Raw genomic sequence first — 17,465 nt, forward strand, 5'->3', positions numbered from 1 at the left:
TATTACGTCTCTGACCTGCACCATTGATACTTCAGTGAATTCAAAAGCATTAGTAGAACACAAAAACATAAATTTGGAATTATCGGACATTAATTGTATAGGGTTTTCAAAGTCTGTAGGAAGATCATTAATTAAGCATGGTGCAACATTCGTAAAGTAATCATTAAAAAATTATCACTAGATATATCACAGGCTTGCTTGCTATAGCTATTGTTGGAGCCAAGATTATTGCGAGATTCATTTGTTACTGTCCACATAGCTTTACATTTGTTTTTAGCAGTATTAATGAATTTTTTGTTATGGTTAATTCGAGTTAACTTTATTTTCTCGCGAGAAACTTTGCGGTAACGATTTCTACACAAAATCTTTCCATACAAGCAACACACAGCGAGATTAATTGAAATTTTATGCCACATTGTAGCACGCTTACACGCTTAGACGAAACAAATTCAGGTCAGAGACGTTGAGAAGAAAGAGAATTATTTGACAGGGGAGATTCAAACTGAAAATATTCACTAGAGAGCTCACTATTTGAACTATTACTCTCCGTTGCATAGGGAAAAATTGAAGGAACAGCATTTTTCTTTAATTTTTGGCGATATACTTATTTCCCATTGATCTTCACAGAAATGTTGGTCGCTAACTCGTCCATATTTCCTCGGCGCAATGTTCAAGTTTTTTAACCATAGTGCACGAAAATATGGCTTTTGTGGAATATTCTCAGATCTATTTTGACAACCTTTCACTCTGCAGCCGGTCATCGTTCAAATTTCTACTTGACGAACGGTTATGAATGTCAAATTGACAACATTAAAATAAAATTTCTTTTAAATAGGCCGTGGAAAAAATGAATCACGCTCATTGCCTTACTCATAATTATTATCTAGGTACACTAGATCTAATCACAGCAAGTGATACATTCCTAGCACCTGCAGCACTCCGTCATAGGAGAATGAAGATACTGAGATCGTCAAATCAAGGGCTGCAGAAAATAGATCTACTCTTGGACTAATTGTAAGTCAAGCCTGCCAAATGACACAATTATAGTCAGTAGTTTTAACTTTCTGCAAAGGCGGGCTGGCAGAAAGCTAAAGATGTTTCATGACACGTAGTGTCTGAAAAAATCAGTTTCTCTTTTCTGTTTGACTGTCTCATAATCTCCGAAACTACTGGACTGATAGTTATCGATTTATATAAATGTTTTAGGAATATCATGTAGAGGGTAAAACGTTAAACAAATTTTGTCTGATCATCCCCACCAACAATTTGATGAAGTCATAAATTGACCGATCAGTTGACGTAAAATACCTCCAATATTTATATTAAAAACTTCTTTTAAATTAAATTATCTTTTAGTTGTTTGATTAAAGCTTAATTATTATCCTGTTATCAATGTTTGTTTTTGGTGAAGTAAATTTTCGTATACATGTAACGCATCTCACACTCAAATCCCTTGGCCTTGTATTTTTAATGCAACGATTATCAAAATATGGTTGTTGTTCACATTAATTTTAATGATGCTGCTCTCTGTGTCATTATTTGCGCGTATTTAATACCTTGATATGGCACTACAACATCGTAGTTGGTAAACACTTGTACGACGTGTATAAAAGGATTGTTGAATTGTTTCAACTAGTTATTATTTTTGGACAATTTTAACATGGAACTAGACAAACTTCAGCAAGAAAAATTTACAAATATCTTTAGAAAAAGATACATAACAGTTAATGGTTTTACACTTTCTGAAAGATACGGCGATCTGAAACAAGAATTAGATAACTTGGAAGTAAGCGAAAATGATGTCTGGATTTGTACGTTTCCCAAAGTCGGTAAGACTAAAATTACTCATATTTTTGCAAAACTAAAACCATAAAAGGAACAACATGGACTCAAGAAATGGTGTGGATGATCTTAAACAATCTTGACTTTGAAGGTGGCAACGTGTCTTTAGACTACCGTAGTCCGTTTGTAGAGTAAGTAGAACCAAGTTTTGCATGGATGTTTATTAAACATATACACCTAGGTTTTCAATTATCTATGACGACAGAGAGTGGCACGAAAAGAATCCGGAAGAAAATAATCTTCCACCATTCTTACATGATTCTATTGGTTATTATAAAAGTTTACCGAGCCCATTGGTTGTCAAAACGCACTTACCTTTAGACTTGTTACCAATGCAGATAAAAGATGGTGTAAAAAAACCAAAGGTACAACACATAATACTTAAAATATAATGTTTTTACGGTGACAACACATTAGCAAGGTTTGTTTAGATAATTTATGTAGCCCGTGACTCTAGAGACGCATGCATTTCTTATTACCACCATTCGAGGTTAATAGAAGGATTTAAGGGTAACTTTGAAGAATTCTGTGAATTATTTTTGGCTGGAAAAGGTAACATTGTTAAGCGAAAATATCTGTAATATTTTATGAAGTCATATACTTATCCTTTGTTAAATTTTAGTGATGTATGCACCTTTCTGGAAACACGTTTTGCCATTCTGGAATTTACGAAATTCCCCAAACGTACTCTTTATAAAATACGAAGACATGAAGAATGACATAAGTGGAGTTATTCGACAAGTGACTAAATTTTTGGGTCGTTCTTTGAGTGAACAACAAGTGAAAATTCTGAGCAAACACCTTAGTTTTGAGTCCATGAGCAAAAATAACGCTGTAAATAAAGAATTTCTTGGTGAAATTAACAAAAAACTTAAATTAACCGACGACTTTGACGGAAGATTTATGAGATCCGGGAAAGCTGGAGATCACAAAACCACAATGACGACAGATATGTTAAAGAGATTTGACGAGTGGATCAGAAGCAATATACAAGATAGTGACTACATTATTTAGTTTTAGGAACTAGTTTAGAAAATAAAAATTTGTTGTTATACAGTGATAGTAATACGAAAGCATCATAAATTTATGAAATTTTGTTTAGTATGAAGAAAATTTATTTAGTTTAAAAATATTTTTGCGCCTATGATAATATGGAACGATTTTAAATCATTAAATCGTATTATTTATAAAGTAAAGAACGAATTTGTATCAATTTTAGCTCTGGAGTCCATCTTTCCATAAACATTATAAACGCTTATTAGTTTTTTCTGTATGCGTATACGTATATATACATGCATACTTTTCAGTTGCGCAATAATATTTCTTGAAACGTGTACTTAGTTAGATAAAGAAATGTTCAGATGAGAAGACGTTTGCACAATTAAACAGGTCAAACGATTTTATGTGTTGTAAAGTTCAATTTAAGATATGAGAAATATATTTGATACGGAAACCAATTTTATTTATTATTATTAATGACATCATGTATGTATTTAAATGTTTATGCAATTCCATTATTTTTTACAATCTTGGACAAAACTGCAAAGACTGAATTTTGCCATTGACTTTTTTATAATCACTGCATACGAAAGGATATAAATTAAAATAGATATTTACACAAATTTTAGGTGCTTTGGTGGCTTATTCTGTTCACCTGTTAGCAATTTTATAATATCACATTTTTGTAAATTATAAGTATTATCTACCAAATATCACACTCCATACACTGGTAATGTCCATCAAAACATACAAAGAATTGAATATGATGCTTTTAGCACCTGCAATTTTAACAAAAAACACACAAATTCACACATATTACTCAAATATTAATATGTTACCGAAACAAAAAGTGGTAAACACAGTATACCAAACGGGCCGGTTCTGATGAAAAACTTGTTTTGCGAGTTTACAAGCATAAAAAGTACATCTTTCTGTACTTTTGCGGGCATCATGTACCAATTTGAACTCCATATAGCTCCTGGTATAATCTCGCTCTATAAAAAATCGATGTATCTACAGTCTCACTAAAAACTATGCTTTACTGCATCCAGAAGGTGTTGTCCTCCAACGCATCCTAAAAGAAGTGCCAAAATCCATCCAGCAAAATGAACAACAGCTGCATATACATTGTAACCCTAAAAACGAAAATTTTGAGTCTATTTGTATTTACTTACTAGTTTTGTTGTTTTTACATCCACAATTTGTTTTTCCAGGACCGCACAAATTGCTCCAGTTAGAGCAAAATGTCCAAACATACAATGATAAAATGTTTTATCTAACCTCGCTGTTAAACTAAAAGAAAATTCGGCGTAAAGATTATCGTAAAAAATTCGGGTCAACTTACTTTAAGATTTCGTTATGGTACAATATGCATATTTTTAGTTTTGCACTTCTCTCTTCATCATTTTTGTTCTTTAGACACTCTATTATCATGTCTTTTAAATGATTTATCCTTAGTATAATGTGGTGGGCTATTTCTAGAGCACTAAAAGATATAGGCATGCCCATTTTTACAAGCATGTGAACAGCAATAAAAACATAGATAAATAAAAGCTGAAATACTGGAAAGTAATCAGTTTTGACAGGAATCCAAAGGGGTGTTATCAATCCACAGAAATTTCCGTTTGTCTTTTTCGCAGCATGAGATGCTCTACAGGTGTCTCTATCAAGATATCTCATATAAGCGTAGAATCCTACAGCCAGTAATGAATATAGAACTATTAGCTGTGAATAAAAGTTCAATTGTTTATTCTTTTTATCAAATCCTGGAGGTCTGCCAAATTTTTTAAAATCTGACAAATCATGTAAAAGAAGTGCCAGATTGTGTTGATTATTAATATAAGCACAAACCATATAATAGGTTCCATAAGTGGCTATAATGACAGCAACTTCTTCTATATCTAAACCTTCTTTATCTGGAAATTAATTTAGCAGTTGAATGCATAGTACTTATTTTCAGAAAACATACTTTTGATTACTAGTAGAAAATGTATAGTATTCAACAGAGACATTGTACCTGTTATAAGAAAGAAACCAAAAACTTTTAGCTTGTATTCGAGTCCTGGATTCAGTTCTGTGCCATCTTTAGGCCATAATAAACTGTACTGAAGAATTTTTCGGGTCACAGCAGCAATTTTTATCTTATCCTTGAAACTGTTGTTCATATGGCATACCATTTCTTACTTCCAAAAATAAACTGTGTCCACCGTGCGAAGCTTTTAAAATTTTATATTTAATACATTAAACACTATTTAAAAAGCGTAGAACTATTTGAAAGCTGAACTTTCGGTCGACTGATGAAAACCCGAATTGTTATGCATTCTGGGAAGTTCATGAAGTCTTTCTAAGAAATTTACATTGGAATATAACATTCAATTTTCGGTTTCCTGAATAATTCAGTTCCTTGTATGTCGGATGTGGAATAAACTTTTTGTTGTGCTTATCTGTGACAACCCATTTACGTCACGCAATTGCTTTTAGAGAATTGATTAAAATTGTGTTATTGAAGGAATGCACATTACTCTAAACGACGTACTGCGATTATTCTTAAATAGGTTATTAAGAACAAACGAACAATGGTTGGCTTTTTTTGAAATATTTTATTTTGGTATACTTGGTATTTTTTCAGATTTGTTATTTCAGGTTGAAAATCTTTATACAATAATAAAGTAAATTAATTTTCATGGCAGTTACATTCAAGCAGATAGTGAAGTACATGTCCACCATGATGGAAAAATTATACAGGGTGAGTTAACAAACACGCGTCCCTCGATGTCTCAATAAATATTAAAAAAAAAGTTAATGAGCAAAATTCTATAATTCTTTGAGGACTCTACATTTCAATTATTTTCAACTGTACAGAGTGCTCTGTTTTTAAGGCGTACCGTACCATAGTTTTTTCAAAAACAACAAAATTTGATAACGTCACCTCAAAACTTTGCACGATAAATGCAATTTAAAATTTATTAAGTAACATACTTCTGAAACATGAAACAATAATTAATATTTAGGAAAAAAATGCATGGTAAAAAATAAATAATGTAAAAAGAAAATCATTGTAGGTATACCTATTGTATAAAACACTTAAGACATTTTTTCACAATTTTGCAAGCTAAATCTTACATAAAACACAGAAAGTCTTATATTTATATTTTTTTTAGACTTGCTTAAACGGGGCGAAAAAATTAATGAGTGAAACAATTTATTTTTCTAAGGACTGGGTTTGTATTTCAGAGGTTAGGATCTTCTTCTAAATAATCTTAAACTAATTTTTTGCTCTAAACGTCTATTTCCTTTTCAACTAATAACAAATTTATTGACTGAAAATCGACAAATATAATGGGAATTTAACACCAACAATTTGATTCCACCATTTCAAAATTTGCATGGCAAATGCTATTTAAATTTTATAAAAAAAGATACTTCTACATTTATAGTTGATGAGTCCACCTTGAGAATCTGTCAGTTTTATCAAAAAAATGTTGTACAAAATACCATTTTCTAAGAAGTACGACGACCATACAAAAAGTGTATCTTCTTTTATTCAGTTTTAGAATAAATTAAGACTTTAACATAGCTAGGATGGAATAAGACATTTTTATAACCTAAAAATGGAAAAGGCACTTATTTTATAAAGAACTGTTAACTTTTCCACATACTCCCAGAAAGAATTCATAAGATAATATTCCAAATGAACCTACATAAACGCACATATATTTTTGTGATCTTTGAAGCATGAAGAGAATGTCTTTTTGTAAACTAATATCTCCCAAATACCAGTTTGTTGCCACAAGAGTATCTGTTACAGATTGGCTCTAAAATTGGATTTAATAAATTAAAATTTAAACATCAAAAATGGGTCAATTACTGCATCCATAAGTTTTTGACCTCCGAACGATACGAGAAAAAGAGTAAGAATCCAAGAAATAAGATGAGTTGCGGCGTAATATATTCCCTGAAAATATATATACACAAATGTTATAACAATATATTTTATTTTTCTCACATCAATGATTTCCTTTTCAATACAACCACAAATTATGGAGGTCATTACAAAATGTGTTACCATAATGCCAGAAAAATACTTGTTTAACTTTACAGACATGCTGAAACATATTTTCTGAAAGCACGCTTCACGTTTATGCAAAACTTACTCTATTATTTCCTGATGATATAAAATACACTTCGTTAATTTGTTTCTTTTTGTTACGAGATTATCATTAGTATTAAAAATGTCTTCGATCATGACATTTAGTTGTCTGATTCTTAAAATGACATTCTGGGTGATCTCCAATGCTTGAAACGCAATTCCTGTACGTACCCTTGCTATCATTATTACCACCGTCGTTACACACAAGGCAGTTATTTGAATCACTGGAAAATAGTTTATGTCGAATGGAATCCAAAATGAATACATAAGTCCACACATATCCTTCACTACTTTTCCTTCATTTGCCAGTTCACAAATGGATTTGTTTTTGAATTTTGTAAAACTGTAAAAAAGAACACCTATTGTTGGGTGTATAAATGGTACGGGTGCCCAGAAATTTAGTCTTTCGTTTAGTTTTTCAAAACCCGAAGGTTTCCCATATTTTTGGAAATTAGATAAATCTTTAAGTAAAAGGGCAATTTTTGGTTGATGATGCGCATAAATTATACTCATGTATGTCATGCCAAGCAAGGAGGTAAATCCGGCAATATTTCCGCTTATATGCTGATAAATTTTATCTAAAATTTTCAGATATTTAAAAGTTTCTAAAAAAGCAAGTACTTACATTTTATGGTCATAATAATGTGTATCATTATTGACAGAACTAGAGCTCCACATGAGGATAAAAATACTGAAACTCGAATGTAATGCCAGTAACTGGGATTAAGTTCTTCTGAAAATTTTGGCCACATCAAACTAAATTGCAGATTTCTTCGAGTTACTTTACATATTAAATTTTTTTCCATTGTAAGAAATCTGAAATAAACATTTTTGTTTAATTATATACAGATTAAACAAAAATAAGAGAATTAAAGAGAATTCTGAATATATTTTATTCGTTTGAAGGAGACACGTCTAATAGCTATGAAACAATAAAAGTTTTATGAAAAACTCACCAGCTATAGTTTAAATTGGTGGTGATCAAAATCATAGAAAAATCAATCAGCTTCAGTTTAAAACACTTTTTATTGCGGTTTTCTGTCGTCTAGTGTCATGTCTTGTGCAACAATGAAGTTGTGTTTACGTACTAATGTGGAGTATTTTATTTAGGTTTATTGATTCTTATATTTCTCTACGAAATAATTTTCATAAAAAATAGAGTTAACTCATGGTTACCCACTCCTGCATTTTATTTTATTATTACATGTGATTAGTCCACGAAATTATTATTCCTCTGTCCTCTATTGTATTTATTGCTTGCAACCAGTCCCTTTGTATGAAATATATAATATTATCCATTGATAAAAACGAAAATATATGTTTCAGTAATTTTTCGAATTATGACGGTTTACGCTGGTGAGAGAACAGAGAGATTCAATAGCATCATTACAAGTTCTTTGTTGAGTGTACGTTGATTAGTGATTCTGGTTAAGTGATTACAGGATACACATACCTGCTCCATTTACAAACAACTAACAAATTCTTGAAACCAGCAAGCAGTGTGTTTTAATGTGGAGCGTAGTATTATTCCAGGACTAAATATGTCACACTTATTATTTAAAGCTTAGTTAAGGTATATATAGTATACAAAGTTATTTACGAAAAGTTCCACTCTTAAAATGTTTAAAACACAGCCAGAAATACAATTTCAAAGCCATTTTTCATATTTCGTACCATTTTTTTTTTAAGTAAAATATAGTTATCTGTTGTGTGTAATAACGTGGACATAGCGTAAGATACTGTCATGTTAAAACTCACATTTATTCAGAATTGATACTCTGCATCAATTCGTGTTCAAACTGTGAAAGGACTGGTGTGATTTTGATGTATGGCGAGTGATTTACGGTTCTATATAGAACATTATCCAAAGAAGAGATGCCCTAATGATCTCCTTTTTGAATTTATTTGTTTTTGATATTAACCTTACAACGAATATTTATTTCTAAATTATCAAACCCGAAGGGCTAACTATATTTAATTTAAAATAGATATCGAGGTAAATATCAAAGACTGCTATGAAATTGTACTGTTGGTTGGGTGTATATCATTAACGATCAATTTACAGAAAGTGCAAAGCAATGTCAGTTTCAAGTGACAAGTGATTTGTTTGCTTGCACACGAAAATGAATGTTGAAGAATCGTTAACTCCTCCCGAAATCCTACAGACTGGTAATGAGTTAATGACTAATGGTGTCCATTGATTAAGTACATACAGATAGACCCATTCTACTGTTTGGAGCGAACACGCCGAAGGCCGGCGAATAAGAGATGGTGAATCAACATTTGGCCGTCAAACGCCGTCGAATAGCTTAGACCCCAATTGCTCGCATAGACTACCTACACAACAGCAACAAATCTGTTCTTAAATCTACCAGTCGATAGAAGGCGACGGAAAGAAGAATCTCATAGATAATTTAGAACGTTGCCAGATGAACCTTACACAACTTTGCCGATATCTCTAACCAATTAGATTTTATTTCGTTTAGAAGTTACTGATAAATGAATGCAATTTTTATAACGAACAAATAATACAAACAAAGTATTACTTGTTGTTTTAAATACGTGTTACTGCTATTGAATACGTAAAAATAAATATAAATAACACATTGGAAATTTTTTTACGCTTTCCTAAGCTCACTTCTGTTACTAATAGTGTAAAATTGTCAACAACTTTTTAATTTTTTTGGATAGACAAATTTTATGATATGGGTTCGTCATATACATGTTTAGAGACCAGATATATTTAATTGTACGTCCCAAGACCACTATATTTTAAGAGTAATTTCAACTTTTGTCAAGATGTGTAAATGCGCACTCTTAGACAGTTCATTGCACAAGAGTGCGCATTTGGACGCTTAGGGAGTGCGCATTACATTTTATGAAAAAATCTTTGTTTCTAAGGTTAAAATAAATGGGAATAAGTGACTACAGACTACACATAAAACGGGAAACCTATTTCTCCGTACGCTAGGGGTCTTGAAAAGTTGAGAAAACGTAAAAGTAGAAAGTTCGGTCGACGGACTCGATTACAACACGCTCAGGAAGTAAAAATTAAAAAAAAAATCACCCTAACCACCACCACACAACTTGAGAAGCAGTACAAAGTAGTAGAGTTAAATAATTCATTATCGTATGATATGTATCTACAAGACTATTAGACTACATATCGCAAGCAATGCGCACTCTTATACAATACCTCGCTGCGCACTCTTGTACATTTGTACATAACCTAATGTTTTCAAAGTTGAAAGCTTTTGATGGATACGCGAACTAAATGACCGTTGGGGGCGCCACTGTTAACTGCAACATGGCCGCTCTAAGGCATATTTGACGTATCCTTTATGGCAAGTCTTAAGTGTCCATCGTGTGAAAAAAGTGTGTTGTGTTAATAAATCGAGCGTTTTTGTAGTGGATTTGTTCAGTTTACAGCCTGTTTCGTTGTTTGTGTCAGTTTTTTTTGTAGTTCTCATGTTATTAACCCTTTGTTTAACTTTTTAAGTGAACACATGCTAAATCATGTGGTGTTAAAACTTCTGTGAAAACTTTATTAATTATAGCGATTATTGTTTTTTAAATTAAGTGTTCATTTCATACTATGTATGAGTGGAATAATGCATAATAATAAAATAATAAAGCATGAATAATATTTCAGGTCATTGCTGTCACCGTTTTAAACAAAACTGCTAAAACAGCATAAGAAAATGTATTTTTCAGTTTCATAAAAGTTAACAGAACACGTTCTTTCAAGTTTAATTTATGTTTATTACAGAATTTTCCAAACATCTCACAATTTGCAACAATAGCATTAAATAACAGAAAGGATGGTATTCCAGCCATTGTATTTAAATCATTATCAGATTTAAGTGTACTTATAAAAGGTGCCACTAAATCTCCACTTGTCACTTGAATATTTTTATCCTTTTTTTGTGAATTTTGTAAATGTAACAAAGCCTGCACGGTTTCCATTTCTAATGCTAGAAAATAATCTGTATTTTTTAAATATCATCAAATGTATACATACTTGAAACAGTTTTTTGATGTAACTGACTGCTGTCGAAGCAATTTACATCAGTACTATCTGTACTTGAAATTATGTAACCTTCAGATTTTCTCATTGTTGTACTTCTGACTGCTTTAAAGTCTCGATTTTTGGGCCTTCTAGGTAGTAATTCTTTAGTAATGATACTTACATCTACAATATTTCATTTATTGTCTATTATACATTAACAACATTTACCCAAATCTGTACTTACCAGGTAATATTTTTATTTATTTTATCCTATGATGTCTCTAACAAGCTGGAGGCCCAATTACAGGAAACATGACATACACAACACCCAAAAGGCAAGGCGGGAATCGAACCCACGACCCAAGGTGTAGTGGGCAAGCACGAAGCTAACTAACCCACCTGGGTCCTCAAATCAAATCCTCAATATGAAATCATCCTGATTACAATGTAGTGAACACACTTTCATGTGCTTTGTTGCTGGTTTTCCCATATTTAGCTTTACCATCCAAGTCTTATATCTGTCCATTTTTTTCCCTGATTCCTAACCTAAAAATATAATATATATATACATATTATACTGATAATCAAAAACAATTTAGTTAAATACTGATTAAACTAAATTTACTGTTGATATGAATACTTACCTGTTCATAACATTTAAACAAATGACTTGTTTTTTATGGGGAATTTATGAAAAGAGACTGTTTCTATTGTTTTTGCTATGGCAGCGAAAAACACAACAATTTGTATTGTTAACAGTCATTTTTTCAGGAATACTGGGACCAACTTATTTAATTTTGTTGGTTTAACATAAAACAACGAAATTTCACTGTACAACCAACAGTATTTTCATCTTTCACTGTGCTCCTGAGTAGTGCACATTTTTGACACCAGGTGTCGTATCAGATCATTTAGATCGCGTATAGAAAGTGTAAAACTGTTAGTGTATAACGACACCTTAAAAGTTACAGCTAATGAAAATTATTACTGTAAAATAAAAGAACTGGTACGTACCTTACAAAAAACCAAAACTATGAGTGGTAAAAATTACATCCGCACAACGTGTGAACATAAAATCGTCAGTACGACCAAACTATAAACTATATACAAATCATTTTTGCACCTTTATCTCAGGTTTAGCATTAGATTCTTAATGGTATAACTTCATCTTACCCAGATTGCACTAATAAGCAGAAATCATCAGTGCGTACTCTTATACATATTCGCACTCTTGTACACATTTACCCTAAATACAAAGGAAAATGAATCAAAATGCGTTTTCGCAAAATATACTACATTTTTTTGGAAAACTCATTAGACTAGAGACGGGCAAAGACAAAACATATGTATTAACATATGTCTTAAAAAGTACAGTGCCACAAATACCCTTTCTTTGAAAAATTAAAAAATTTGATTTTGCTAATTTATATTTAATAAAACATATACAATAGTATGCTATTTTATAAAATTTATTATAAACATTTTTCAGATGTTATGACATTGATAGGGAGACTGGACAAGTTTTGGTTAGTTAACATACATATGAAATACAATCAGTCCGGTAGTTTTGGAGATTATCTACCTAATAAAAATCTGAACAGACGACACACAGACTGAACCAGGAGACCTAATTTTTCATATTCAATAGCTCATGAAATGTCGAGAAAACATAGAAGTAGCCAGTCGCCCCCTGATAGACTCCATTACAATACTTTCTTTGCTTACGCTCAGGAAGTAAAAATCAAATTCACAAAATTAAATATTAAACTTGTCGAATATTTCGTATTTTATAGAAAGTTTATTCCCACAACGCCGAAAACACAACATATTTAATAGCGCGGTTTGTAAAATTTTCAAAATATTCAGGTCATAATAACTAAAATTTTCGCAAAACAAATTTTCCAGTTCTATACTATGGCTTATTTTATTATATAATCTTACAGATGTTAATTTGGCATGTAAAACTTTTTATGATAAAATATATCACATTTTTTATTCTTGCGTACCCAAATTTACATCTGGCAGCAAAAACTTTCCCAAGTGGTCTAGTACTGAATAAAGAACCACTCTTAAGCTTAAGAATAATTTTAGGCGAAAATACAAAAAATGCAGGACTATCAATTATAAAGATGAATTTATTAGATTACGAAAAGTGACAAAGATGCTAACTAACCGTGACTACAACGATTATCTGAACAGTGAAGCCAATCGCTGTGTAAGGATCCGACGAAATTTTGGGACTTTGTTGGTGTGGAAAAACTTGAATACGTGGTGTTCTCACATTGGAAGGGACCTTTAGATATTGGCGTGCTATTTTAGTCGAACCCTTAACTTACTTGTTGAACCTGCCGCTGAAAACTCAAACATTTCCTAATGATTGGAAATTCGCCAAAATATGTCCGGTTTCGAAGTCTGGTGACAATAGCCGTATCGAAAATTACGGGCCTGTTGCTGTATTTTCAGCTTTATCTAAGGTTTTTGAAATAGTCATTTATAATAAAGTATTTCCGTCAATAAAATCTATGATTTCTCCGTATTATCATGGTTTTTTCCCTGGGCGTTCAACTCTAACAAATATTGTATGCTTCACACAATTCGTAGCGAAACACCTTGATAAGAAGCAGCTGGATGATTGTATAAAACCCGTTTTCAGTCAAACACGTTTTCCCTAGTTAAAACGCGTTTTTACTAAAAGCCTTTGTTACAACTAGAATTTACTGCTGCTTAAAAGTGAATCTCAGTTAAAACTAGTTCTAACTAGACAAAACGCGTTTCGACTGATTGGTCGAGAGAAAAACCCGTTTTCAGACGAGTGACAGGGAATCGACTCGCTTGAGCGGGGCGAATATCACAGTTGTGCCAGGGCGACAATACAGTCGACTTGCCTTAAGTCGAATCCTCACTTGCCACCGAAAAAATTGGTCTAAAGAGTTTAGACAGTACTTCCCTCGCTGTCGGAAACGTGACGACTGCATGCCTATTATGTTTTTTTTTCGCAGTGGATTTCAAAGAATTCGGTTTTGTAGTTCCTGAGTAAATCAATAAAATAAATTTACGCATTCAATAATTTTTTTGACTCACCCTGTATATGCAAATCCAAAAAAAAATCAATGGAGTGATAAATCACAAGTACAGACTCATCATATTTTGTACAGTTTAGATAGGATTTATTCGGCAAACTTTCAAGCTGACGTCATCAAGTTTTTGGAGGGGATAAGCAAATATATTTTGACTAAACATTTATTATGCTCTTTATAACCTTAAAACATCTGCAAGATTTCAAAGCATTCGGTTTTGTAGTTTCTGAGTAAATCAGTAAAATAAATTTACGCATTCATTAATTTTTTTGAGTCACCCTGTATATGCAAATCCAAAAAATATGAATGGAGTGATAGATCACAAGTACAGACTCATCATATTTTGTACATTTTAGATATGATTTATTCCACAAACTTTTGAGCTGACGTCATCAAGTTTTTGGAGGGGGTAAGCAAATATTTTTTGACTAAAGATTTATGATGCTCTTTATAGCCTTAAAACATCTGCAACATTTCAAAGCATTCTGGTTAGCAGATTAAAAATTAAATTTCAAAATGTTGTTTTATAATTTTGATTTTTTTTCCAAAAATCTGGACGTTTCGGGTGAAAAGTCGATTCGGAGTTGTAAACTACATGTGTAGGACTATGTTATTTTATACAATTGAAAACCCATTTACTATGTACAATTTTGAAGTGACGTCATCGCATTAGTGGTGGGGATGATTAGACAAATTTTGGTTAGCGTTTTACCATCTACATGATATTCTTAATATAAGTACAAAATTTCACAACAATCGGTCGAGTACTTTCGGAGATTATCTGTCTAATAAAAATCCGGGACGGCAGACGGACAGACGGACGGACAGACGGACGGACAGACGGACGGACAGACGGACGGACAGACGGACGGACAGACGGACGGACAGACGGACGGACAGACGGACAGACAGACGGAAATGGGAGACCTATTTCTTCGTCTTCTAGGGGTCATGAAAGATCGAGAAAACGTAAAAGTAGAGAGTCGGCCGACGGACTCGATTACAATACTTCCTTTGCTTACGCTCGGGAAGTAAAAAGTTCGACTTATAGATAGTAGATAAATATACATGTTATATTTATAATTTAAAAAAAAAAATCGGAAATTCGAATTTGTTTAAATTGTTTCTGCTGACAGTATTGTTCCACCCTTTACATTTAACAAGTTTTTACAAGTTTAATAGGGGAAAAATCAGTCTTATTTTAGCAAGTACTAGACCCGCCCACCCGCCCCTTTTTTCTCAGATGATTTGTCATTTGCCAAAATAAGACTTGTCTTAGCAAGTATTAGCATGTACTACCCTCTGAGAAAATAAAGGACGGGTAGGCGGGGCTGTACTTGCTAACACAAGTCTTATTTTGGAAAATGACATATCGTCTGAAAAAAGAGGGGGCGGGTGGGCGGTGCTAGTACTTGGTAAGATAAGACTGAAAGTAAAGGGTGAGTGGGTAGGGCTAGTACTTGCTAAGATAAGACTTATTTCGACAAATGACATATCCTCTGAGAATATAGGGGGCGGGTGGGCGGGCCTAGTACTTGTTAAGATAAAACTGATTTTGCCACTATTAATCTTGTCCTTTTACCACCCTATAAGGTTGCTAATGACCTACTGTCGATGCAACCAAATCTACAAATAAATAAATAAAAAAATCTTGTAAAAACTTGTGAAATTTAAAGGTGTAAAATTGCAAATTTCCATAGTAACGAGTTAAATTCCTAAATCTACCCGAAATGTGCAAAATATCATGAGTTTTTACTTGTGCGTTATCATTGCATTCATATTTTTTAGATTTGCTTATACAGGTGGCTCACTAGTGTGAAAACGGGTTTTAACTCTAACATTTTCGCGACCTATCAGTAGAAACATATTTTGTCCAGTTAGAATTAGTTTTAACTGATATACATTTTTCAACAGCAGTAAATTCTAGTTGTAACAAGGGCATTTAGGAAAAACGCGTTTTAACTGAAAAGGATTTTTTACTGCAACATACAGGGTTAGTCACGAGAGAATTACTTCTGAAAATTAATTTTACGCAACCCAAAATACGAATACCATGTACCATTTGATACTAACTGAATTTAAAATGAAATGCTTAATCCATGATTGCTTTGAGTTTGACAATTGTGGAAAAGGAGGTTACGCGAGTGTCCATGGTGGTACCGCAGCCAGTCGGAAATCTCCTCCGGCGCCGCTAATAAATTTGTCAGTGTGCCTCTTGATCTTTTGCAACCGATTAATCACGAGAAAATTATTTCTAAAAATTTCTTTTACGGCATTTTATTCAAAGATTACAACACAAACTCAAACAAGTAAGCAAACAATTTAACTACTAATCTGTTGAAAATGTTGGGCATTTTGGGGGGATGCTACGGCTTTTTTGTAAATGGATGGCCGAAGAAGTCCAGAGGCTGCAGATTTGCACTTCGAAGAGGCTCTAGGTGACGCAGACATGGTGAATTAACACATGTACATTAGCGGCGAACAACATTAGTAGAGCACTTATGGCTTCAGTATAGCCCAGATTGATCTGACTGTATGTCGTCGATCCAATGGAGCTCTAGAGGCGAGTCAACGATGAAAAAAATTTTTTTTAATTAATTAACGTCAAAGTGACACTGCCAAAGTCAAAGCAATCATAGATTAGGCATTTCATTTTAAATTTAGATAATATCAAGTGGTACAGGGTATTAGTATTTTGGGTTGCGTAAAAATAATTTTCAGAAGTAATTCTCTCGTAACTAACCCTGTATATACTTGGACGTGTCTAAGGCGTTTCATACATTGCACTTACCTCAAGGCTCAACTCTAGGACCATTAATATTTCTAATATATATCAAAGATTTACACTCAGTGATACGCAATAGGGTCTTATTTTATGCAGACGCTATAAAGATTTTCAATGTAGTCAATGGTTTTGAAGATTGATAATTTTGTGGTGAACATGAAGAAGAGTGCAGATTTAACATTTACGCGCACCAACAACTCAGTTCACTTCTACTACTGTTTAAAAGATGTAAACTTGCAACGTACAACTGACATCCAGGATTAAGGTGTAACATTTGACACTATATTATCATTCCCCCCACATATAAATAATCTAGTAGCGTCTTTTCTTAAACTTTTAGATCTTATTGTCAGAACATGTAGATGCTTGAGTAATTCGCTAGCCGTAAGGACTTTATATATCGCACTTATACGTTCCAAGTTAGAGTACTGTTCCCTGATATGGTTTTCCTATTATGCTTATCAAAAATTAAATCTTGAAAACTTTTAGCGAAAAATGGCAAAACATTTATTTCATCTTAGCAAAGGTACCTTTCCCTTTAGAAGTTTTCGTCATAAAGGTCCTTCATAACAATATAGATTCCACCCACGTAATTGGCTGGCT

At 32.7% G+C, this 17,465-nt stretch overlaps 1 protein-coding gene and 2 long non-coding RNA genes across 3 annotated transcripts; 1 reads left to right on the forward strand and 2 right to left on the reverse strand.

Annotated features, from left to right (window-relative positions):
- The first annotated feature begins 1,543 nt into the window (after window positions 1-1,543).
- On the forward strand, window positions 1,544-3,299 carry LOC135125779 (luciferin sulfotransferase-like). The gene is made up of 5 exons (XM_064051459.1): window positions 1,544-1,829; window positions 1,877-1,973; window positions 2,024-2,207; window positions 2,274-2,394; window positions 2,465-3,299. The coding sequence occupies exons 1-5, from the start codon at window positions 1,661-1,663 to the stop codon at window positions 2,854-2,856; spliced, it is 963 nt and encodes a 320-aa protein (XP_063907529.1). The 5' UTR covers window positions 1,544-1,660; the 3' UTR covers window positions 2,857-3,299.
- Window positions 3,300-3,464: 165 nt separating this feature from the next.
- Window positions 3,465-4,106, reverse strand: LOC135125599 (uncharacterized). Its single transcript, XR_010279914.1, has 4 exons — window positions 4,035-4,106; window positions 3,885-3,977; window positions 3,681-3,836; window positions 3,465-3,620 (listed from the first exon to the last, which is right to left on the reverse strand). It is a non-coding gene; the product is annotated as an uncharacterized LOC135125599 (long non-coding RNA).
- A 6,569-nt stretch (window positions 4,107-10,675) lies between these two features.
- LOC135125600 (uncharacterized) lies at window positions 10,676-11,700 on the reverse strand. The gene is made up of 4 exons (XR_010279915.1): window positions 11,645-11,700; window positions 11,245-11,546; window positions 11,013-11,183; window positions 10,676-10,965 (listed from the first exon to the last, which is right to left on the reverse strand). It is a non-coding gene; the product is annotated as an uncharacterized LOC135125600 (long non-coding RNA).
- Window positions 11,701-17,465: the final 5,765 nt, after the last annotated feature.

Source organism: Zophobas morio, unplaced genomic scaffold (genome assembly GCF_036711695.1).
Source record: "Zophobas morio isolate AGI-343-1 ecotype UQ-CSIRO unplaced genomic scaffold, CSIRO_AGI_Zmor_V1 ptg000009l, whole genome shotgun sequence".
Classification (NCBI taxonomy): domain Eukaryota; kingdom Metazoa; phylum Arthropoda; class Insecta; order Coleoptera; family Tenebrionidae; genus Zophobas; species Zophobas morio.

Excerpts from the sequence above, each read along its gene's own strand:
- LOC135125779 (XM_064051459.1), top strand. The coding sequence starts at position 1,661 with ATGGAACTAGACAAACTTCAGCAAGAAAAATTTACAAATATCTTTAGA. Across the intron at positions 1,830-1,876 it reads TTGTACGTTTCCCAAAGTCG|GAACAACATGGACTCAAGAA; the intron begins GTAAGACTAAAA and ends AAACCATAAAAG. Across the intron at positions 2,395-2,464 it reads ATTATTTTTGGCTGGAAAAG|TGATGTATGCACCTTTCTGG; the intron begins GTAACATTGTTA and ends GTTAAATTTTAG.